This window comes from Diceros bicornis, chromosome 31, assembly GCF_020826845.1.
Source record: "Diceros bicornis minor isolate mBicDic1 chromosome 31, mDicBic1.mat.cur, whole genome shotgun sequence".
NCBI lineage: Eukaryota > Metazoa > Chordata > Mammalia > Perissodactyla > Rhinocerotidae > Diceros > Diceros bicornis.
The window spans coordinates 24,212,388-24,236,259 of NC_080770.1; the positions used below are offsets into that span (position 1 = coordinate 24,212,388).

General features: G+C 39.6%; 1 protein-coding gene across 11 annotated transcripts in view; it reads left to right on the forward strand.

The window, feature by feature from the left end:
* The window catches only part of PHF21A (PHD finger protein 21A), a 181,511-nt gene that overhangs the window by 136,796 nt on the left and 20,843 nt on the right, over positions 1–23,872 (forward strand). For 7 of the 11 annotated variants that reach the window (XM_058527071.1, XM_058527063.1, XM_058527061.1 and 4 more), the window contains 4 exons: positions 4,202–4,453; positions 5,976–6,065; positions 9,798–10,091; positions 23,276–23,374. In XM_058527071.1, the coding sequence (XP_058383054.1) occupies positions 4,202–4,453; positions 5,976–6,065; positions 9,798–10,091; positions 23,276–23,374 (735 nt within the window). The remainder of the gene's footprint in view (positions 1–4,201; positions 4,454–5,975; positions 6,066–9,797; positions 10,092–23,275; positions 23,375–23,872) is intronic. The other 4 variants (XM_058527067.1, XM_058527069.1, XM_058527066.1 and 1 more) reach the window with 2 other exon arrangements.

A 23,872-nucleotide genomic window follows, 5' to 3' on the forward strand; every position in this document is an offset into this window, starting at 1 on the left:
GAATAGCTAAAGCAATCCTGAGAAAAAAAGAATAAAGCTGGAGGCATCGCAATCCCTGACTTCAAAACATACTACAAAGTGATAGTAATTAAAACAGTATGGTACTGGTAGAAAAACAGACACACAGATCAATGGAACAGAATTGAAAGCCCAGAAATAAAACCTCACATCTATGGGCAGCTAATCTTTGACAAAGGAGCTAAGAACGTACAATGGAGAAAGGAAAGTCTCTTCAATAAATGGTGTTGGGAAAACTGGACAGCCACTTGCAAAAGAATGAAAGTAGACCATCTTCTTTCGCCATACACAAAAATTAACTCAAAATGGATCAAAGACCTGAAGGTGAAATCTGAAACTATAAAACGCCTGGAGGAAAACATGGGTAGTACACTATTTGTCATTGGCCATAAAGGAATCTTTTCGAATTTCATGTCTACTCAGACAAGGGAAACAAAAGAAAAAATAAACAAGTGGGACATCATCAGATTAAAGAGCTTCTACAAGGCAAATGAAACCAGGATCAAAATGGACAGGCAACCCACCAGCTGGGAAAAAATATTTGCAAACCATATATCTGACAAGGGATTAATCTCCATAATATATAAAGAACTCATGCAACTGAACAACAAAAAAACAAACAACCTGATAAAAAAATGGGCAGAGGAAATGAACAGACGCTTCTCTAAAGAAGATATACAGATGGCCAATAGGCACATGAAAAGATGCTCAACATCACTAATCATCAGGGAAATGCAAATCAAAACCACACTAAGATATCACCTTACACCCATTAGAATGGCTATACTCACCAAGACAAAAAACAACAAATGCTGGAGAGGCTGTGGAGAAATGGGAACCCTAATCCACTGCTGGTGGGAATGCAAACTGGCACAGCCTCTGTGGAAAACAGTATGGAGATTCCTCAAAAAATTAAAAATAGAAATACCTTATGATCCAGCTACCCCACTAGTGGGTATCTACCCAGTGAACCTGAAAACAACAATGAAAGGGGCTTATGCACCCCTGTGTTCATTGCGGCTTTATTCACTATAGCCAAGACATGGAAGAAACGCAAGTGTCCCTCGACTGATGATTGGATAAAGATGATGTGGTATATATATACACCATGGAATACTACTCAGCCATAAAAAAGACAAAATCGTCCCATTTGCAACAACATGAATGGACCTGGAGGGTATTATGTTAAGCGAAATAAGCCAGAAAGAGAAAGACAAATGTGCATGATTTCACTCATATGTGGAAGATAAACCAACACACAGACAGAACTGTTTGGTGGTTACCAGGGGCAAGCGGGGTGGGGGGTGGGCACAAGGGGTGGAGGGATGCATCTGTATGGTGACTGACAAACAATGATGTACAACAAAAATTTCACAATTAAAAAAGAAAGAACTCCTTCATGAAGCTGTGGGGAAACTGCTGTCTTCTCTTGAAGGTGGTCATACTTGGACAGCGTCAGCCAGCCAAGGACTAATCACAGCTTCCATAAAAATAATTTTCTTGGGGCTGGCCCCGTGGTGTAGTGGCTAAGTCTGGCGTGCTCTGCTTCGGCGGTCCCAGTTCACAGGTTTGGATCTCGGGCGTGGACCTACACCACTCATCAGCCACACTGTGGTGGCGACCCACACACAAAATAGAGGAGGACTGGCGCAGATGTTAGTTCAGGGCTAATCTTCCTTAAGCAAAAAAATAATAATTTTCTTTGTTGTTGGTCACCTTTCCACTCTGTCTTCTCTTCCTCCTGCCAGAACAGTTCAGAGGTTTACATTAGGTTTGGACTTCAAAATTCTAGATTCTCTTTGTCATCTAGATCTAACACTCTGAGAGTTTGGTTTATGTTTCCCAGTATTAGAATAGAATAGAATAAGTAGCGAACCAGGAGTAAAGGTCTAATCAAGACCTATGTCCATACCTGGGGTCAATACATAGTAAATATATTCTTCAAACAGTTTTCATGAGGCATGTAGTACCAGGGCTTGTGCCTGTGTATACAAAGAGAGTTATGTAAATGCTAGAATACATGGAGTGAATTAGCCACTAAATATTTATAAAGCATAAAAATGCTGACCTAAGATGTGAACAAACTTGTTAGGTTTCAGTGTTTTTTAAGTGTTGCAGTTAATGAATGGTAAGTATATAATTCAGGTGAGTTTGAGGTTGTACTCACTTGTTTAGAATAATCACTTTAGGGTTATTCAAAATACTGATAGTGGTTTACCTGAACCAAGAATGTTTCTAACAAAAGCAGATTGATCTCTTTCAAAGCAGTAACAACTGTACAGTTGTTTTTAAAATCCATGTCAGTGAGTTCTGCTGATGAGACCATCACTTCCATAACACATGGTGGCACCAGGATTGAATGCAATCTGCTATGACTTGCTCACCACTTCAAAAGTTCTTTGTATTTAAATGTTTTAAACTGAAAGATAGAGCTAATATCATATTGGGTTAAAAACACTTATTACAAATAGCTGGTGAAGTCAGTCCTTGCTGCTACACCACTGTAACATTTCTAATGATAAATAGCATTTAGCTTTTATTTGGTTTTCATCACTGATAGACATTAGATGACCTTCCACCCCCCAAAATAAGTAAGTATCTATGTTCCTCTTTTACTCCCATTTCACATTTGAGGAGGCAATGGCCAGGAGGATAAGCCACTCCTGTGTTGTTGACTTAGAGAAGAGGAAACGAAGATTTGGGTGATTTTAATTACAAACATTAATAAGGATTGCTGATTAGGCTATGATGGGATAGATGAGGCCACATCATTAAATTTTTTGGTTAAAAGAAACAAAAAGAAGATATGAAAAGATTAGATAATACATGCGTGTGTGTGTTAAAGGCAGAAAATGGAAATAAAGAATTACCTAGAGCAAAACAACTTAATACACAAGTACTTGCATAGATGCTGAAACAGAAATTCACAAGAGAATTTGTCCAGATCTGTTTTAGGGAGAGTGAGGTCCTGTTCATTGATCCAGAGCAATGCTGTCCAAAAGAACTTTCTGCAGTGTTGGAAGTCTCCACTGTCCAGTGTGGTAGCCACTTACCACGCGTGGCTGTTGAACACTTGAAATGTGGCTAGTGTGGCTGAGGAACTGATGTTTTAATTAATTTAAATTTACATAGCCACACATGGTTAGTAACTGCCAAATTGGACAGCGCAAGTACAGAGTAAGAAGAAAAAGGTGGCGGAGTATCCAAGTTGGAACCAGCAAGTTGGACCAGATCAATTTTCATGTTCGTGAAACATCTGTATCTTGAGTGACGGGTGGCGCTAGATAGATGTGTATGCCATGTTAGAAGGTGGTTTATGTTTTCGTGTTTTGTAACTGGCTCCTTTAATTACTCTAGTAAAAGTCTAGAAAAATACAGCTTCAAAGCTGCAGTAGCGCCTATGGAGCATCAGTCAAGTCCTCTTGCCTCAATTCATCCTCTGATCTGTGAGGCTTTTTCAGACTCAGGTGTTTGTTTCCACCTAGTCATGTTTCACTGGATCTTTGATCACTTTCTGCAGTTCTCCAGAGAAAAGTTTATAGCTAGTGACTCATATCCCTTTGGTACCAAGAGCTGGTATTTACTGTACTAGTTGGTTATCTGGTGTTTGGGATTTACTGCCTCTGAGGCAACAATTGTGCTGATCCTGATGTGAGTGTCCCTTCCTTCTCTCCAGGGTGACACTCAAAAGAATGAAAAGACATTATCTCTTTATCCCAGCCTTTGTGTGACAGGAGGCAGATAACCCGAATTATATGATGGCTTTCTTCATATTGATGAGGTTTTAGCAATTAGGATAGAGGTGGTATGTACCTTATTGATTTACAACTTACACAGAGTTTGAGTTAATTGAGAGCAAGCAAAGAATTAGAAAAACCAGAAGAAATAGGTACACTTGTATTCTGTATCTTTTAACTCACTGCATTCATTGTTGAAAACCCTGTGCCCATGTTAGTCTGCAGTTATTACTATGAACTTGAAGCTAGATTTGAGAACTCTGGCAAACTGGAGATTTTCTTTCCCTGTAGTAAGAAGTGTGCTCTACGTACACAAAAGAAATGTTATACCAAGAAACTTGATTGATTATGAGAATTATTGCTTTGTTTTCTTCTGGGGGTTAATAGCATATTGTTTAGTGGGATGACACTTCAGTGGCCTAATATCTGTTCTCCATGTCTCCTAGAAGACTGTAACTACAGCTTCTATGATTACCACAAAGACACTACCTCTCGTCTTGAAAGCAGCAACTGCGACCATGCCTGCCTCTGTTGTGGGCCAGAGACCTACCATTGCTATGGTGACCGCCATCAACAGTCAGAAGGCTGTGCTCAGCACTGATGTGCAGAACACACCAGTCAACCTCCAGACGTCTAGTAAGGTCACTGGGCCTGGGGCAGAGGCTGTCCAAATTGTGGCAAAAAACACAGTCACTCTGGTAAGCCAGCAGCTGCTACTCATGTGTGCCCACATGAGAGGGTTCAGGATATGCATTTGTAGAGTATATCCGTTTTATGCTCCTGCTGGATTTCTGAGTCGCCGTCACTCTTCCACCATACCTGATTCCCCTTTGGGGCTGACAAGGGAATATGGCATTCCTGCTGTCTGCTCGGATAACTATAGAAGTATCCTGACACCAAGGACCAACACTCGTTCAGTGCATTATCTGAGGTCAAAGTTATGACTTGGCTTGAGGGGGAAATACACTGTTTCATTTCTCTCTCCCTCCTTCCTACTCACAGTCCTTCCTGTGAAACTTGAGTGCTTAAACCTTTTGGTGCTGTGTTTCCAACTTGGGGAAAACTCCTGCTGAATTCTTTTAGTTCACTATACCTTGAAATTGACTGCACCCAGGAGGTACTGGAGTTAGTTGGGGCACTTTAAAAATATTCAAGAAACTCACAGATTAACAGTGTTCGTGTCAAAGGTCTATCAGAAAAAAAATCCCCTGAAGGAAGAAGTACTTGAACAAAAATTGTTTATGAGATTTCTGGGGTAAAACTAGAAACTGATGTTCTCAGAAGCTTGGGGAAAATATATCCAAATTGTGGTTTAAAAGTCTGTTCTTAGGGGCTGGCCCCATGGCTTAGCGGTTAAGTGTGCGTGCTCCGCTACTGGCGGCCCGGGTTCGGATCCCAGGCGCGCACTGACGCACCACTTGTAGGGCCATGCTGAGGCGGCGTCCCACATACAGTAACTAGAGGATGTGCAACTGTAACATACAACTATCTACTGGGGGCTTTGGGGGCAAAAAAGGAGGATGATTGGCAATAGATGTTAGCTCAGGGCCAGTCTTCCTCAGCAAAAAGAGGAGGATTGACACGGATGTTAGGGCTGATGGATGTTAGGGCTGATCTTCCTCAAAAAAAAAGTAAATAAAATAAAAAAATCTGTTCTTAGAATGGCAGCTAAGAGCTCTTGTTGGCTTTGGAATGATGGCCAGTGAAACTAGAGAGCAATAAAGTGAAGCTTCCCACTCACCCAGGACTCTCTAGAGAAGCAACCAGATCACTCAGCCAGATGCTGAGTTAGAAAATTCTCTATAGGAATAAGCACATTCACCATTAGATAAAGCTCTTATATTAGGAAAAAGCCGATTTGGCCAGGCAGCAAGTTTGATTTTATTTTGGATCCAGTCATGACTTTTAAAATACGTAAGTGCAAGAGTTCTTGAGTAGCAAAGGAAATTGTCTAAGAATCCTGGGCCTGCTATGTTCTACGTTAGGTGTGTAAGGAAACAGAAACGTGGTGGGTTCACTCCATGGGGTAGAGCATGCAGGTGGGAGAGTAAAGAAGTGTCTTAAGGCAGTGTTAACTCAGATGGTAGATTCTACAGTGAAAGCTTCTAGGAAATATTGTCTGATCCAGAGAGTAGTGATGTTGAAGTTACTTTAATAGTGCCTAGCTTTGATATTGAACAGTTCTTGTCCTCTGGTTTATTTATCTTTCCCATTTTTTAGCAGGTTCAGGCAACACCTCCTCAGCCCATCAAAGTACCACAGTTTATCCCCCCTCCTAGACTCACTCCACGTCCAAATTTTCTTCCACAGGTGAGTAAACCAATGACAAACCCAATGATGGGTTAGGTGGGACAGAAGTCCTCATGGGCCCTTTCTGAGCAGCCTGTAATGTGTTTGTCAGCTCAGCTGTATTTAGACCCCACCTAGCTAAAGATTCTGGCTGCTGATTTCTATACCATAAAGAAGCTTATTTTGTCATCAGGGTTTCTTAGCAGTGACCAAAGGCAGTAACAAGGGGCTATGAGGAAAAGGAAAATTTCCTAAATTTAAAATAATTAAGATAACACCATTTTTAAACTTTATGTTAACTTACTGGAATAATTTAGCTAAAACCTGCCTGCCAGTGGGGAAGGAATGCAATTACCACTTTTTATTTTTTTTCCTATATGCCAAAGAGAGTGGGGAAGGAAACAACAGCCAAACTATCCAGTAAAAATTGTTCGGTTCTGCTCTGGAAAGTGATGGCACTGAGCATCATACCAAAACACAAAGACTTGCCTACAAAGATTTAGACTAGGGGTCTACACAGGGAGCGTTCTGCCTGGACCCAAGCAACTCTGCTTGCCCGTATTTCCCTGAGAGTATTCTTCCAGCACTGGAGCTGAACTTACCGTTCTCATGGCAAATGGCAGGGTTGCCCCAGTCTGGACCTCGAGGGGAGTTGACTGGCCTGGTAGAAAGGCTGGGAGTTCCTGTCTGAGGCCCCAGGTTTCAGGCAAAGAGAAAAGAGAAAGGAATTTTGTGGTCAGTGGCCTTAAGTGATTTCCAGATTTCCTGTGGAGAGGGGATGAGCAGTGCTAACATGAGGTAAGATGATTTTAGTCATGTATCAGATAAATCCTTAATAAGTACCCTGGGTATCAAAAAAGGCACTAAGCACTATGGATATGCCAGTTTTCAAGACAGACAGTTCTCTGCCCTCAGAGAGTTTCAGACACATGTGCAGACAATTACACTGTCCATTATGGGAAGTACAGGGCAGTCTGAGAACACATGGGAGGGACACCCAACTCATTCTTAAGAGTACAGTCGTCCCTCACTATCTGTGGGGAATTGGTTCCAGGACTACTCTGGATACGGAAATCCACAGATGCTCAAGTCCCTTATATAAAATTGTGTAGTATTTGCATAGAACCTATGCATATCCTCCCATATACTTTAATCTCTAGATAATTTAAATACCTAATGCTCTGTAAATAGTTGTTATACTGTATCGTTTAGGCAATAATGACAAGAAAAAAGTCTGTATGTGTTCAGTACAGACACAACCATTGTAGGCCTTTTGATCCGCAGTTGGTTGAATCCATGAGGGCAGAACTCGCGAATACAGAGGGCCGACTGTATTATAGAAAGTTTCCTTGAAGAGTTGACATTCAGTCTGAGACCTAAAATCCTAGTAAAGTTAGCCTGACAAAGTTTTGGGGGAAGAATAAAAATGTCCCAGGCAAAGGGCAGAACATATATCTAAGTCTGGGATGGAGAGATGCGTGTAAGCTTAGGAACCAAAGGAGATTGGGTGTGGCTGAGCACAGTGGGCCGTGTGGCTGACTCAGGCTAGAGTAAGATGTGAGGCTGGAGAAGCCCATTGGGCCAGAGCCTGTGGAACCTTGTGGGCTGTATAGGAATGTGGGCCTTATCCCAGAAACAGTGGGGCTCCGTTAAAGCATTTTCAAACAAGTACTTGACATGATCAGATTTTTGTTTTAGAAAATTCGCTCTTGCCACTGTGTGGAGAATAGATTGGAAATGGTCAAGACTGTGGGCAGGAAGAACAGTTAGGACATTGTCGACAATAATAATAGGTAGTGTTTAGAGAATCTTGCTATGTGCCAGTTACTGTGCTGGGCACTTTATGTGGGTTACCTATTTTAATCCTCACAACAACTCTATGAAAGTAGGTATTACTCTTTTTTAGATAAGGAATCTGAGGCTTAGTCCATGTTTTTGCAACAGTGGGTCGTGACCCATTAGTATGGGGTGAAATCATGCCAACTAATGTGAATTTAGTGGATTGTAACCAGAGTTTTTAAATAAACTGAACATAACAGATTAGGAAATATTAGAGTACATAGCACATAAGTATTGTTTCATGAAGTTTTTGTTTTATAGAGATATAGATACATGTCCATATGTGTATACTGGTTACAATGTGAAATCTATTCCTACCATGTGTCTACAGCACCCACCACAGGGTGGTTTTAAATTCAGCTAAACATTTCAGACTTATAAGACTGTCAAGGGCCACACTTGGCACCAGTCTACTTGGAACAATGTGGAACAGAAACCAGAGCTTGCCAGTAAGTCAGCGTGAGACATTATTCTTCAATGGGAGTCCCTATAGTATCCCATATAGCAGTCTCTACAGCTGTCCAAGGATAGCTCGGGTGCTGGAAAATGAGATCTTTATCAGACAGTGGGAGAGCCACCCTGGCCTAGAAGCCCTATGCCTCACAGGAGCCAGTATATCTTGAAACAATTCCTTGGGCATGGCTTCTAAGATGCCCACAATGGACATGCCCAGTTACAAGAGGTACTCCGTTTGGGAATCCCAAAACATTGGTGTCCCATCAAGTGTTTATCGTTCTCCCCATCCAGATTCGATTTAACAATAAGGGGTCATTTTTACTATAAACCATGTTGCCTGGTAACATAGTTGACATTCTTACCCATATCAAGTTTCCAGAGGAATAGAGCTAGAGAGTTAACTGAAGGTCAGACTCTCATGCCTAATGGGAAAGGTTGTTGCCTGCAGGGTCACAGTTCAGAATGTTTGAAAAATACTGGCTTAGGAGAGGTCAGGTAAGTTGCCTGAGGTTGCACAGCCAGTAGGTGGTAGAACCGGGATTTGAACCCAGGCAAGGCTGATCCCATGCTTTTAACCACAATTTTCTGCCACTGTTTCAGTAAGCCAAACGTAAGCAGAGCAGTGGCAGTGGGGATAGCAAGTAGACATATTTGAGAAGGATTTAGGAAGACGAGGTGGAGTAGGAAGCATCAAGAATGATTCTGAAGTTTATTTAGCAAGAAAAGACCGTTTACTGAGGTGATGATTATAGGAGGAAGAAAGGGTTGGAGGAAGAAATTAATGTTTTAGACATGTTTTTGAACTTCCTATGAGATTTCCAGGTAGAGGTGTCTAGCAGGCGGTTGGATATATGATTGTGAAGTTCAGGAAATGTCTGGTCCTGAGATGCAGGTGTGGAAGTCTTTAGTACAGAGATGGTAACTGAAGTGGGATGAGTGAGAACTCGGGGAGGAGTGAGGGCATTGGGAAGAAAGAGGTTCCAGGACAAAATCCAGAGAAATACTTACATAGAGGATTGTGCAGAGGAAGAGGAAGGAGTTAGAGAACCAGAAATGGGAGTGAACTGAAGCTGTGGATGTGAAGACATTTAGAATGTGAATGAAGGCCATTGACAGCATTAGTACCATTCTGGGCACAAGTTCTAGGTGGGACCAGTCTCTGGACTAGGCATTTGACCAGCCTGAAGAGGCGCCATGGTAGAGGAGAGGGAGCTAAGGTTTGGAATCAGAAGAACTGCATTCTAGGGTAGCATTAGGACCCTCTTAAGAGCTGATGAGTCTTTTATAAGATTGTATATCCTGAGATCTATAGAATTAATAATAACCAAAACCAATATTAATAAATATTTGTACTACTATTTCACATATATAGTGTGGAAGATCTGGCAATGTCTTAGACTGACAGCACTTGAGAAGTTTCTTTAAGTAATACGATAATTGTTCTTTCTTTCCCCGTAGGTTCGACCCAAGCCTGTGGCCCAGAATAACATTCCTATTGCCCCAGCACCTCCTCCCATGCTTGCAGCTCCTCAGCTTATCCAGAGGCCCGTCATGCTGACCAAGTTCACCCCCACGACCCTCCCTACCTCCCAGAATTCCATCCACCCCGTCCGTGTCGTCAATGGGCAGACTGCAACCATAGCCAAAACGTTCCCCATGGCCCAGCTCACCAGCATTGTGATAGCTACTCCAGGGACCAGACTCGCTGGACCTCAAACTGTACAGCTTAGCAAGCCAAGCCTTGAAAAACAGGTACAGGCGGAGTATACACCTGTTTGGGGCAGTAGCTTTGCTTTTGAGACTGGGCAGTCTCTAAACACATCTTTTCAAGGGCTCTTTATTTCAGCACCATTGTGGATAACCTGTTGCTTATCGTGTGATGCTTTATCCACAATGCAAAAGGGCCATTCTTACTGAAGAAAGTTGTTGTTTTCCCACCATCCCTTGAGATGGATTCAGATTCCTGTGTGAGTGAGCTCCCCCTGCTGGTTCTGGAGCAGAAATTCACAGATGGGTTCTGCTGCCCTTAGTCAGGAAGCACAGATGAGGCAGTAAACTGAAAATGCCGTTGTTAGTTTTGGCCCAGTAAGAATCCAGATGAGGCTATGACTATGAAAGTCAGGAAAAATAAACAAAACAAGGAAAGGGATTTCATTTCAAAGATTTTCTCTGGTTATTACGGATAATGAAGAGCCAAATGAAAAAATTAAAATTTCTGAAAGCATTCTTTTAACTCTAGAGGATGTAGACATTTTAAGCCAAATATTGAAGCTTTTTCATTTATATTTCCAAAATCAGATTTTCTCGTAAAAAAAACGAGGCTAGAGAAATACAGGTAACCTCCAAAAATACCTAAGGGTTCTGTGACAGTAAGACTTCTAAAAACAAGAAAAAGGATTTATAGGCAATCCCCATATTCTATTTAAAGAAAGACCTTTGAGGAGAAAGAAGAATTTTGCAAAGAAAAGCATCCTCTTTCAAGAAACTTGCTTTAAAAAGTCATTGACCTATTTCTAATTGCTCAGGCTTGAGTTCTCCTTCATCTGAAAATAGTCTCTGGTGATCCTGAATCATGATTCAGAGAGGCTGGCCAGATGGTCGGGAATTAGAAGGCTTCCTGCTGCCTTGGCCTCCTTGAACAGAAGAACCTTGTGCATAGAGCATCCGGCTTTCTGCCTGGGCAGCTCATAAATGCAGCAGATCTTGCACTGAGGAACTGGGTATCAAAATCTTGTGCTCAGAAAACAAGAGAGAGAACACATCTCTGTTCCTTGGGGAGCCTACTCAAACCCCAGGAAATGCTTTGAGGAACATTCAGAAAGAAATTACTTACACATATTTCAGATCAGAAGTTTTCAAACTTCTTAGCAGAACTTCAACATTAAACTATTGGGGCCGGCCCCGTGTCTTAGCAGTTAAGTGCACACGCTCTGCTGCTGGCAGCCGGGTTCGGATCCCGGGCGCGCACCGACGCACTGCTTCTCCGGCCATGCTGAGGCCGCGTCCCACATACAGCAAGGATGTGCAACTGTGACATACAACTAACTACTGGGGCTTTGGGGGAAAAATAAATAAATAAATAATTAATTAATTAATTAAAAATAAATAAATAAATAAAATAAACTATTGAAAGTAAAATGGTCAAGCTTAGGAGTTTAGTTGGGGGCGTGTTGGGAGATCCTCTGCCCTCATGTCCTGTGCTGGCTCTTAGAGAACCCCTGAGTTCTTTGGAACCTTGGAGTTCCAAAGAATGTGGTTTCAAAACACTGTTTTAGATTACTAAATGTTATTTCTCTTTGACCTCCTTTTTTGATAAAGACATTTTTAGGAGACAAGAATTTTTTCAGTTTCATTTTATTTTTACATTTCTTATTTTTTCTGATTACAAAGATAATACACGTTCACTGTAAAAGAAAATTCAAACATTACAGAAATGTATATTGTAGAAAGTGCATCCCCCAATAATCTATGAAGAGAGTAAACTACCCCCATAATTTTACCCGCTCCCAAAGTTGCTGTTAACACTTTAGATTATATTCCTCCACATATTTTCTCTGCCCATACTAACATTTTTAAGGCAAAAAACAAAATCAAACAGCATGTATTATTTTGTAACTTCCTTTTTTTCTTATTAGATCTTGAATATCTTTTCCTCTCCTGGCCTTACATGCTGATAGAGCTTTTAATTTTAATTATAATATCATAAAAAGGTACTGCTGAATTCTTAAAAATTAAAAAAATTTGTTTTCTAGCAGTAAATTCCATTGTCTCTCTTCTTGTTGATCTAATAGAGGAGTCCAGTCATTGCTGTTTTAGTTTAGCAGGCCACCTGGTGTACAGTCTCACAGGTGGGCAGGCTCGGTCAGCAGGAACTCTCTTTAGACGGAACTTCATTCTCAGAATTTTCTTACTTCCGATCTTTCTACTATCCTTCTTTTCTCTTTGATGTTTCATTTCCAGTATTCCATTTATAACCATTAAGAGATCTCGTAGATAGGCTGAGAGTGAAGCAATGTAAATATGTAGCCATGGAAGTACCACTCACAGCCTGTTCATAGAGTTATCAAACCTGTGTTCCACATTCTCTATGTGACCAGGCTGGCTGGGTTCCCATCTGCTTTCTACTGTTTCCTTTAGGGTGATAACACCCATTTAATAAAAATGTGTTGATTATGTGCCAGGTGCTGTGCTACATGTGGTGTCTACGTACAGGGAGTGAGGGCGGATAAACCGAAGCCCGTACCCTCACAGAGCTCAGTCTCGAGTGCATTGGGAGCAGGTGCCAAGGCTCTGCCTCCAGAGGAGGAAGCATGACAAGCTGTGTGTTTCGAAGGCCTCCTGCGTTGGCACAGGAAAGGGGGAAGGCAATGTCAGTTACAGCAGCGTGGTCTCACTGCTCCTTCCCTGTCAGGCATCACCAACTTCCTTATTCAGCCCAGATGGGATCCACTGTCTTTTCCCTTATTAGAAGCCACATTACACTGTGGTTCTGAGAAAACAGGTGGTAGGGTTTAAAGAGCTTTGAGGCTAGAAATGTATTTTAGGCAGAAAAGTAGATAAAGCCAGACAAACTTATAGCCTCCATACCACCACTTTTCCATCCTTCTTCTCCCCAGCACTCTGTGAATCAGGGCTAAATGCCTGTTGATGATGGAATGCGATAAGGCGCTTAACGCCCATTAGACTATGCTTGATGCAGTTAGTTCTCAGGAATTAGGTTCATTTCTTATCCACCCCACCCCCTGCAACAAAGCCTCTTTGTACGTCTCCAAGGCTAAAGTACTGAAAAAAATCCCGGGTTCTGTGGGGAAAATCGCCAGACTGCCACCCATTCCCTACTTCCATATATATCGTGCATAGGAACATATATAAAATCCTCTAAAAAAGGAGTACTTCCGAGATGAGAGTATTATCCAATGTATTATCCTCAAATTCCTGTCTTCCCTCTTAGTAAACCTGAGCTGGTGGCCCTTCTCCCTCCATTTCGGTACAGGTGCTAGAGTAGGGAAAATAGATCCAAGTGACCAAGCGAGGAATTTTGCTTTGCCTTCAATCCAAATTTATATGACCTTAATTGATGAAACTGTTTGGACATTTATTTATGTGATTATTCATGCAGCCAGGTCTCAGAAGGTGTTTTGGAGTTCAGGGTATAAATGGTTAACTTAGTTCTAGTCTTGTCTGAAATTTTTGATTTCTATCTTCATAGTACCTTTGAACAGGATTTGCAAATTCAAATAGCCATGGGTGCAAAGCAGGAAATATAAATGAGTAAAGCAGGCTGGGAGTAAACAAGTGGACTTTATTTTTCCACTTTCAGTGTGAACATGAGTACAAAAAATATCCCACTTTTATTCTTAATTCCTCTTTGAAATAGTAAGACAAGCGTGATAAAATTGACAGATTGGCCTTTGTGGAAAGTGGGAGAGACCATGGTCAACTGCATAGTAGTAGTATACTCCATCTCAAGCAGGCGGCCACTTCTTGACAGTAGCCAGTTTTTATCATATGGAAACTTTTTCAAGAAAAGCCAGATATTCTAAGAAATCACCTAGTTTTTAAAATACTTGTAACTGTTTGAACACCGTGTAGGCAAAAAATAACATCTGAAAGGCAGCTTCACCTCTGGATGATGGTTTATAATCTCTGCTAGAGACCAAACTTTTAGCTTAATCCTTTTTCTTGTTTGTTTCCCAACCTAATTTTTTTTAATTGAGGTGAAATTCACATCACATAAAATTAACCATGTTGAAAATAAACAATTCAGTAGCATTTAGTACATTCACAGTGTTGTGTAACCACCACCTCTATCTAGTTCCAAAACGTTTTCATTATCCCAAAATAAAACCCAGTACCCATTAAGTAGTTACTCATTTGCTCCTCCCCCTTCTTCTGACAATCACCAATCTGCTTTCTGTCTCTATAGATTTACCTATTCTGGATATTTCCTATAGGTGGAATCATACAATATGTGACCTTTTGTGCTGGCTTCTTTCAATTAGCATAATGTTTTCCAGATTCATCCACATTGTAATATCTATCAGTACTTCATTCCTTTTTAATAGTTGAATAATATTCCATTGTGTGTCTATACCATAATTTGTCCATTCATCCATTGATGGACATTTGAGTTGTTTCCACCTTTTGGCTATTGGGAATAATACGGATATGAATATTCATGCACAAGTATTTGTTTGAGTACAGTAAAATCCCCTTATCCATGGTTTCACTTTTCGCCATTTCAGTTACCTGGTGTCAACTGTGGTCTGAAAATATTAAATGAAAAATTCCAGAAATAAACAATAAGTTTTAAATTGCATACCATTCCGAGTAAATGGACAAAATCTCACGTCATCCTACTCCATCCCGCCTAGGTCTTGAATCATCCCTTTGTCCAGCATATCCACACTGTATCTGCCACCCGCCTGTTAGTCACTTAGTAGCCGTCTCAGTTATCAGATCGACTATAGGGTATTACAGTACTTGTGTTCAGGTCACCCTTATTTTACTTAAGTAACGTCCTCAAAGCACAAGAGCAGTGATGTGGGCAATTTGGATATGCCAAAGAGAAGCCGTAAAGTGCTTCTTTTAAGTGAAAAGGTGAAAGTGCTCGACTTAATCGGAAAAGAAAAAGAATCGTATGCTGGGGTTGCTAAGATCTACGGTAACTTTTATTACAGTATATTGTTATAATTATTCTATTTTATTATTAGTTATTCTTGTTCATCTCTTCTTGTGCCTAATTTATAAATGACACTCTATCATAGGTATGTATGTACAGGAAAAATTATAGTGTATTTAGGGTTGGGTACTATCTGCGGTTTCAGGCATCCATTGGAGGTCTTCGAACTTATTCCCCGCGGATAAGAGGGGACTCCTGTACCCATTTTCTCTTCTTTGGGGTATATACTTAGGAGTTGAATTGCTGGATCATATGGTAATTCTATGTTTAACTTAAGGAACTGCCAAACTGTTTTCCACAGTCTCTGAATCATTTTACATTCTCACCACCAGTGTATGAGCATTCCATTTTCTCTACATCCTCGTCAACACTTATTATTTTCCTTTTTTTAAATTTATAGCCATCCTAGTGGGTGTAAGTAGTATCGCATTGTGATTTTGATTATCATTTCCCTAATGATTAATGTTGTTTAGCACCTTTTCATATGCTTGTTGGTCGTTTGTATATCTTCTTTGGAGAAATATCTACTTAGGTTCTTTGCCAATTTGTAAATTAGGTTGTCTTTTTGTTGTTGACTTGTAAGACTTCTTTATGTAATCTGGATACTAGACCCTTATCGGATACTGTATGATTTGCAAATATTTTCACCCATTCTATAGGTTGTCTTTTCACTTCCTTGATAATGTCCTTTGATGCACATAAGTTTTAGATTTTGATGAAGTTCAGTTTATCTGTTTTTTTCTTTTGTTGCTTGTGCTTTTGGTGTCATTTCTAAGAATCCATTGTCACATCTAAAGTCATGAGTATTTACCCCTAATTTTTCTTCTAAGAGTTGCTTGGTTTTCGCTCTTATGCATGGCCTTATATTTAGGCCAATAATCCATTTTGACTTAATTTTTGTATATAGAGTGAGATAAGGGTCCAACTTCATTCTTTTGCATATGGATATCCAGTTCTCCCAGCATTATTTATTGAAAACACTATTCCTTCCCCATTTGAATGATCATGGCACCATTGCTGAAAGTCAGTTGGCCATGGATGATTTATTTCTGGACTCTCAATCCTATTCTGTTGGTCTGTATATCTATCCTTATGCCAGTACCAATCACACTGTCTTAATTACTATAGTTTTGTAGTTAAGTTCTAAAATTGGGAAGTGTGAGTCCTCCAGCTTTTTTCTTTTTCAGTATTGTTTTGGCTTTTCAGGGCCCTTGGCAATTCTACATGAATTTGAGAATTAGCTTTTCCAATCCTTCTGCAAAAAAAAAAGGCTATTGAAATTTTGATAGGAATTGCATTCAATCTGTAGATCACTTTGCATAGTATTGCCATCTTAGCAATATTAAGTCTTCCAAGCCTTGAACATCAATGTCTCCATTTATTTAGGTTTTCTTTATTTCTTTCAGCAGTACTCTATAGTTTTTAGTATGCAAGTCTTTCACTTCTTGGTTAAATTTATTCCGAGGTATTTTATTCTTTTGGATGCTTTGTAAATGGAATTGTTTTTTTAATGTTCTGTTAAGATTGTTCATTGCTGTTATTTAGAAATACAGCTGACTTCTGTGTTGATCTTGTACCTTGCAACTTTGCTGAATTGGTTTAGTAGCTCTAGTAGTTTTTTGTGGATTCTTTGGGATTTTTTCTATCTAAGATCATGTCCTCTGCAAATAGAGATAGTTTTACATCTTCCTTTCCAATTTAGATGCCTTGTATTTCTGTTTCTTGCCTAATTCCTCTGGCTGGAACTTCTACTACAGTGTTGAATAGCAATGGTGAAAGTGGGCTTCCTTGTCTTGTTCTTGATCGCAGAGGGCAAGCCTTCAGTCTTTCACCAGTGAGTGTGATGCCAGCTGTGATTTCTCATAAATGCCCTTTATAAAGTTTCCTTGAGGAACTTGAGGAAGTTCCCTTCTAGTCCTAGTTTTCTGAGTGTTTTTATCATGAATGGTGTTAGATTTTGACAAATGCTTTTTCTGCATTAGTTGAGATGATAGTGTGTTTTTTTTTGCCTTTGTTTATTAATGTGGTATATTACATTGATTTTCTTATCTCTTTTAGTCCTGGAATAAGTTCCACTTTGTCATGGTGTATCATCATTTTAATATGCTGTTGCTTTCAGTTTGCTAGCATTTTGTTGAGGATTTTGTATGTATATTCATAAGGGATATTGGTCTATAATTTTCTCTTTTTGTGGTATCTTGGTCTGGCCTTGGTATCAGGGTAGTGCTGACCCCATAGATTGAGGTGAGAAGTGGTTCTCCCTTTTCTTTTTCTGGAGGAGTTTGAGAAGGATTGGTGTTAATTCTTTAAATGTTTATTTTTAGAATTCACTACTGGAGCCATCTAGTCCTGGGCTTTTCTTTTGGGAGAGCATTTTGATTACTGTTTCAGTCTCTTTAGTTATAGATGTATTGAGATTTTCTATTTCTTCTTGAGTCACTTTTGGTAATTTGTGTGTTTATAGAAATTTGTCCATTTCATCTATATTATCTAATTTGTTTGGTGTACTGTTGTTCAGTGTATTCTGTTATAAACTCTTTTATTTCTGTAACATCAATAGAAATGGCCCCACTTTCATTTCTGATTTTCATTATTTGTGTCTTGTCTCTTTTTTTCTTTATCTCTCTAACTAAAGGTTTGTCAATTTTGTTGATCTTTTCAAAGAATCAACTTTTGGTTTCATTGATTCAGTAGTTTTTCTATTCTCTGTTTCATTAATCTTCACTCTAATTTTTATTATTTCCTTCCCTCTGCTGGCTTTGGGTTTAGTTCTTTTTTTCTAGTTGCTCAAGGTATAAAGTTGGGTTATTGATTTGAGATCTTCTTATTTTATAACATAGACTGTTACAGCTATAAATATCCCTGTGAGCACTGCTCTCACTGTATCACATTAGTTTTGGTGTGTTGTGTTTTCATTTTCATTCCTCTCAAAGTATGTTCTAATGTCCCTAATGATTTCTTCTTTGACCTATTGGTTGTTTAAGGGTGCATTGTTTAATTTCTACGTATTTTTAAATTTTCTAGTTTTCTTTTATTATTGATTTCTAGCTTCTTTCTATTGTGGTCAGAGAAGATACTTTGTATGATTTCCGTCTTTTACTATTTATCAGGATTTGTTTTGTGGCTTAAGATATGGTCTGTCCTGGAGACTGTTTCATATATACTTGAGAAGAATGTCTATTCTATTATTGAGTGGACTGTTCTTTATGTCTTTTAGATCTAGTTGGTTTATAGTGTTCAAGTCCTCTGTTTCCTTATTGATCTTCTATCTACATGTTCTCTCCATTATTTAAAGTGAAGTATTAACGTCTAGAATTATTGTTATAGAACTGTCTATTTCTCTCTTCAATTTTGTCAGTATTGGTTTCATATATTTGGGGATTCTGTTCTTGGTGCATATGTATTTAAAATTGTCATATCTTCTTGATGAATTGACCCTTTTATTAATATATAATGACTGTCTTTGTCTCCTTTAACAATTTTTGACTTAAAGTGAATTTTGTCTGATATTAGTATAGCCATCCTTGTACTCTTTTGGTTACTATTTTCATGGAATATGTTTTTCCATCCTTTAACTTTCAACCTTTTTGTGTCTTTGGTTCTAAAATGAGTCTCTTATAGACAGCATATAGTTGGATCATGGTTTTCTTTGGTCCATTCTGCCATTCTTTGTCTTTTAATTAGTGAATTTAATCCAGTTACATTGAAAATTGATTACTGATAGGGAAGGACTTATGGTATTTTGCTTTTTGTTTTCTACATGTCTTATGTATTTTTTGTTCCTTAATTCCTCCAATGCTGCCTTCTTTTGTGTTTGGTTTTTTTCTACTGTACTCTTTTGATGTCTTCCTCATTTTCTTTTCTGTATATATTTTAGTTATTTTCTTTGTGGTTACCATGGAGATTACAGTTGACATTCATAAATTTTTACCAATGTAATTTGAATTGATCCCAGCTTAGTTTCAATAGTATATAAAAACTCTGCTCCTATACAGCTCTGACCCTTTATGTTGTTATTGTCACAAATTACATCTTTATACATTGTGTGCTCACTAATACAGATTTGTAATTATTGTTTTGTGCATTTCTCTTTTAAAATAGGAAACAGAGAAGTTACAAATCAAAGATAGAATAATATTTGATTTTATATTAACCTATGTAGTTAGCTTTACTAGAATTCTTATTTCTTTGCTATGGCTTCAAGTTACTGTCTAGTGTCTTGTTGTTTCAGCCTGAGGGACTCCCTGTAGCATTTCTTTTAGGGCAGATCTACTAGCAGTGAACTCCCTCAGCTTTCTGCAGGATATAGAATTCTTGGCGGATAATTTTTTTCTTTCAGCACTTTAAATGTGTTTTCCCACTGCCTCTGGTCTCTGGTTTCTGGCGAAAAATTGACTGTTAATCTTGCTTAGGACCCCTACATGTGAAGCATCACTTCTCTCTTGCTGCTTTCAAGATTCTCTCTTTGGCTGTGGCTTTTGACAGTGTGATTATAATGTATTTTGTTGTGGATCTCTTTTAGTTTATCCCACTTGGAGGTTGCTGAGCTTCTTTGATGTGTAGATTTATGTCTTTCATCAAATTTGGAAAGTTATTATTATATCTTCAAACATTATTTCTGCTTTTTCTCTCTCCTCTCCCCCGGGAGTCCATAATATATATGTTGGTATGCTTGATCATGCCCCAAAGGTCCATTAGGCTCTGTTCATTTTTCTGTGTTCTGTTTTCTTTCTGCTCCTCAGACTGATAATTTGAATTGTCCTATCTTCAAGTTCACCTATTCTTTCTATTGCCTGAACCCCTCTAGTGAAATTTTTATTTCAGCTATTATATTTTATAGCTCCAGAGTTTCTATTTGGTTCTGTTTTAATAATTTCTATCTCTATTGATATTCTCTATTTGGTGGGAGAGTATTCTCCTGGTTTCTTTTGTTATGTTCTTTTGTTTGTTATCCATGGTTTCCTTTGGCTCTTTGAACATATTTAAGACAGTTGACTTGAAGTTGTTCTCTAGAGAGTCCAAGATCTGGGCTTCCTTAAGGCCAGTTTCTGTCAGTTTCTTTTTTCCTATGAATGGCCCTACTTTCTGTTTCTTTGTATGCCTTCTAATTTTTTGTTGAAAACTATTCATTTTGATAATTACGATGTGATAACTCTGGACATTAGATTCTCCTCCCACCCCAGGGTTTGTTGTTGTTGATTGTTGAGAGCTGCAGTTGTCTGCTTAGTGCCTTTTCCAAACTATTTTTGCGAAGACTGTGTTTCTTGTCACGTGTGGTCATTGAAATCTCTGTTCTGTTATCTCAGTGGTTAGCTAATGACCTGACAGATTTCCTTAAACAACTAGAGCCAAAAAGAAAAAAGTAATAATAAGCAAATTAAAAACAAAACAAAACAAAACAGTTTTCCCAGTCTTTGCAGATTGCCTCTGAGCAGGGACACTCCTTCAGTGCTAAGCCAGGCTGCCTGTACCTCTGCCTTAGCCTTCACTCTTTCTTGAATGGAGCTCAAAGATCAGCCAGTGGTACAAACCTAGGGTTCTCTCAGATCTTTTCTGAGTATGCCTCTAGCCCTGGGAATGGGCAGTGCATGCTGGATTCCCCAGTATTTGTGATAGCCTTCAAAGCCCTTACTCCTCCAAGATCTTCCTCTTCGGCCTCCTCCTTCCCGGGCCTCTGGGTCTGCCTCCTGCACACTCCATCCACCATCGCTTACACCAGGTGACTATGGGTAGCATATGTCTTTAGATGCTTTCATCAGACACCACCTGGGAAGCCACTCCAGCCTAAGGCGGGCAAAACAGAGATCAGCCTCTGCCTCAGTCCTCAGGGAACCACCAGACTGGTCAAAATGCACAACCACAAGTTTTTGAAAACAAAGTCTGTATTGCTCCCCCTGGCCCCAACAAGCCACACGAGGAATGCAGGTCACCATCCCCACAGCCTCTGCCCAGCTAGGGAACGGGGGTTTGTAGGCAGGTACGGAAAAGTGCTTTCTTAGTGAAATTTAACAGCCTCTTTTTTTAGTAAGTGCTCCCCTGGTTGCTGTAAGTTTTTTTTTTTATTAGATTCCAAAGTTCTAAAAAGTTGATTGTCTGTTTTCCCCAGCTTAATGTTTGCTTCAGTGGAGGGACTGCTTGTTAAAGCTCCTTATTCTGCCGTTTCTGTGATGTCACTCTCCCACCTTAATATTTTTTGTTTGTTTTAAGCAGCTTAAAGCCACAAACATTTATTATCCCATACAGTTACTAAGGACCAGGAATCAGACTGCATCCTAGCTGGGTGGTTCTGGCTCAAGGTCCCTCACAACTTTGCAATCAAACTAGTTGGCTGGGGCTGGATAATCCACTTCCAGACTTGGTCATGTGGTTGTTGGCAGGCCTCCCTTCCTCACTAGCTGTTGCCAGGAGGTTCAGTTGCTCACCACATGGGCCTCTCCACAGTGCTGTTCGCAACATGGCAGCTGGCTTCCCCCAGAGCAAGAGGTCCGTGAGAGAAGGACACTTCCCCAGTGTTTTGATTGTTTTATTTTTATTTTTGGATGCTTTTGGTATTCTTTATCCAACCGTGAGATAATTCTACTCTTCTTGTATGACAGAGAGAATTTGAACCCTGGCTCATTCCTTAGTGGAGAGGAGTTGGTTTGCCCTTCCCCAGACATTACCACGATGTGCTGCACTCAGCCTGAGAGATGGAAATAAAGACTCTAGGGAGCTTCACTTAACCTTGGAACAGAGCAGCAAATCCTTACAATTGACCTTCTCTTCTACCTTCTCCCTCACACTCCTGTCCTTCCACGTTCAGAGAGCTATGAAAATAAGGTTTCTGGAAACCCAAGACATTAAAAATGTCACTAGAAACTATTTTCTCATTGTGTTTGGTGTAGGTGTGTTTGGTGGTTTGTTTTATGGAGGAAATCTGCCCTTTTTGGTTAAAAAATGTGTGTGTGAGAGAGAGGAGACATGAGTGATTCTTCTGGTTGGTCACATTCGCCACTCAGAAGACCAGCAGCTCTTTGCGGTCTGCTCTAAGTGGGGAACTGTGCTAGGCACAAAGGCTGCAAGTGTGTAGAGCAATGGCTAGCTTATAGGCTAGAGGGGAAATAGGACACTGGCGGGAAAAGCAGTCGGCAGCCTTTGTGCCCCGGGACAGCAGTTGCCGCAGTATTGGTGAGACTGACGCTCACACCTTCCTAATGTAATAGTATGAGAAGCAGAAGGAAAATACGGAAGGGGCCGGGAAAGGAAGTGAAAGATCTTTGTGATTGTATTAGTTTTTCAGATCTGGTAAACTATTTGGCAACATAATGATTTTTGAGAACTTCCAATGTTCTGCCTGCAGAACCAACGTCTTTCATTTGGCTCCTGCTCATCAATAATCAGACAGTTTCATTCTCATTTATTTACTTGTTGTTGCCATACAAAAAGACCGTTGGCATCTGCATTTTTTTTAATTTCGAAAAAGTAAATTAGGTTTGTGTTTACAGTTTTATATCCACTGTTCTAGTATCATTTCACTATTTACTGAGGGCTTCATAAGATGAATTAGCCATTGGGTCATGATAAGAATAATAATGCAAGCCCAGCCCGGCCAGCTTTGCTAGCTGCCATTTGTGTCTGAAGATGGTAATGCTACTGGCGTTTCTTTTGTTTGAATGGATGCATCTGGAAGATGAGGTTGGGGGTGATCAGAATGTCAGCATCTTGTAAGATGACCTTTCCTTGGCAATTGCATCTCTCTCTCCTCTAATGGATGATACAGGCAGGTTTTAAATATCCCATGTGAGGGTAGTCCTGCAACTCTCTTAGATTATGATTGGAATTGTTCTGAAATAGAAGAATGTGCATATAAGATTTTTTTGACATTACTCAGATCTTAAGCACGCTGGACTGGAGCTTGACCCACATGTAACAAGAGTGGGCTTTCTTCTGGAAAACTGCCCCTACACCCTAACATACATTGAGATCAGAGAGAGCAGCCTATACTTTATTATTATACATTGGAATTAAACTATGGATTTTTCTTTTTGTATAATTTACACTATTTATAGATTCATATCTACTCTAGTTATGCAATTTAATCATTTCAACTGGGGCCTTACATTTTACTTTTCCCTCATTCAAAATGAAATCCATATTACCTCTTTTATTAAAATGTTTCCAATTTGAGTATGTTCTTCTTTTATTTCTTGGCTACAGTCACACTGTTTTTAATAAAAAGTGAATTCTGAATTGTCATTTAATTTTTCTCTCCTAGACAATTAAATCCCACACAGAAACAGATGAGAAACCAACAGAGAGCCGCACCATCACTCCACCTGCTGCACCCAAACCAAAACGGGAGGAGAACCCTCAGGTAGGCCCAGCCTCTGAAGCCACGGCTGTCTGAGATGCCCCTTACTCTCACGCAGCACGACGGACACTTGCTCTCTGAATCACTTGATTTTCCTTTGCTTGTGCTTTCTCACTATTCAGTAATGTCCTTGCTAAGTCACGTTGGCCTAGGGCAGATTAAGAGCGTGGCCTTGAGTGTCCATGAGCTGGTATACAGGCATTTCATACACGTGTTACAAATTTGAAATGTAAGATTAATGATCATTTTCCCAGGTATCCCATTGCATTCCTAATGATCATTATGTTTTGTTTGTCCGAGCCAACATTTATAAGATGTCCAGTCCACTCAGCTAAGGTCTGTTTGTGTTATGGATTACAGTTGTTACATGTGCATTTTTATTACTATTGTATTGCATTAGAGCCCCAAATCCCAAATGAATCAATATATCAAAAGTAGTTCATTGAAGCATAAAAGTAGGGATGAAAATGGTAACATCTGTACTACAACTTAGAATAGAAT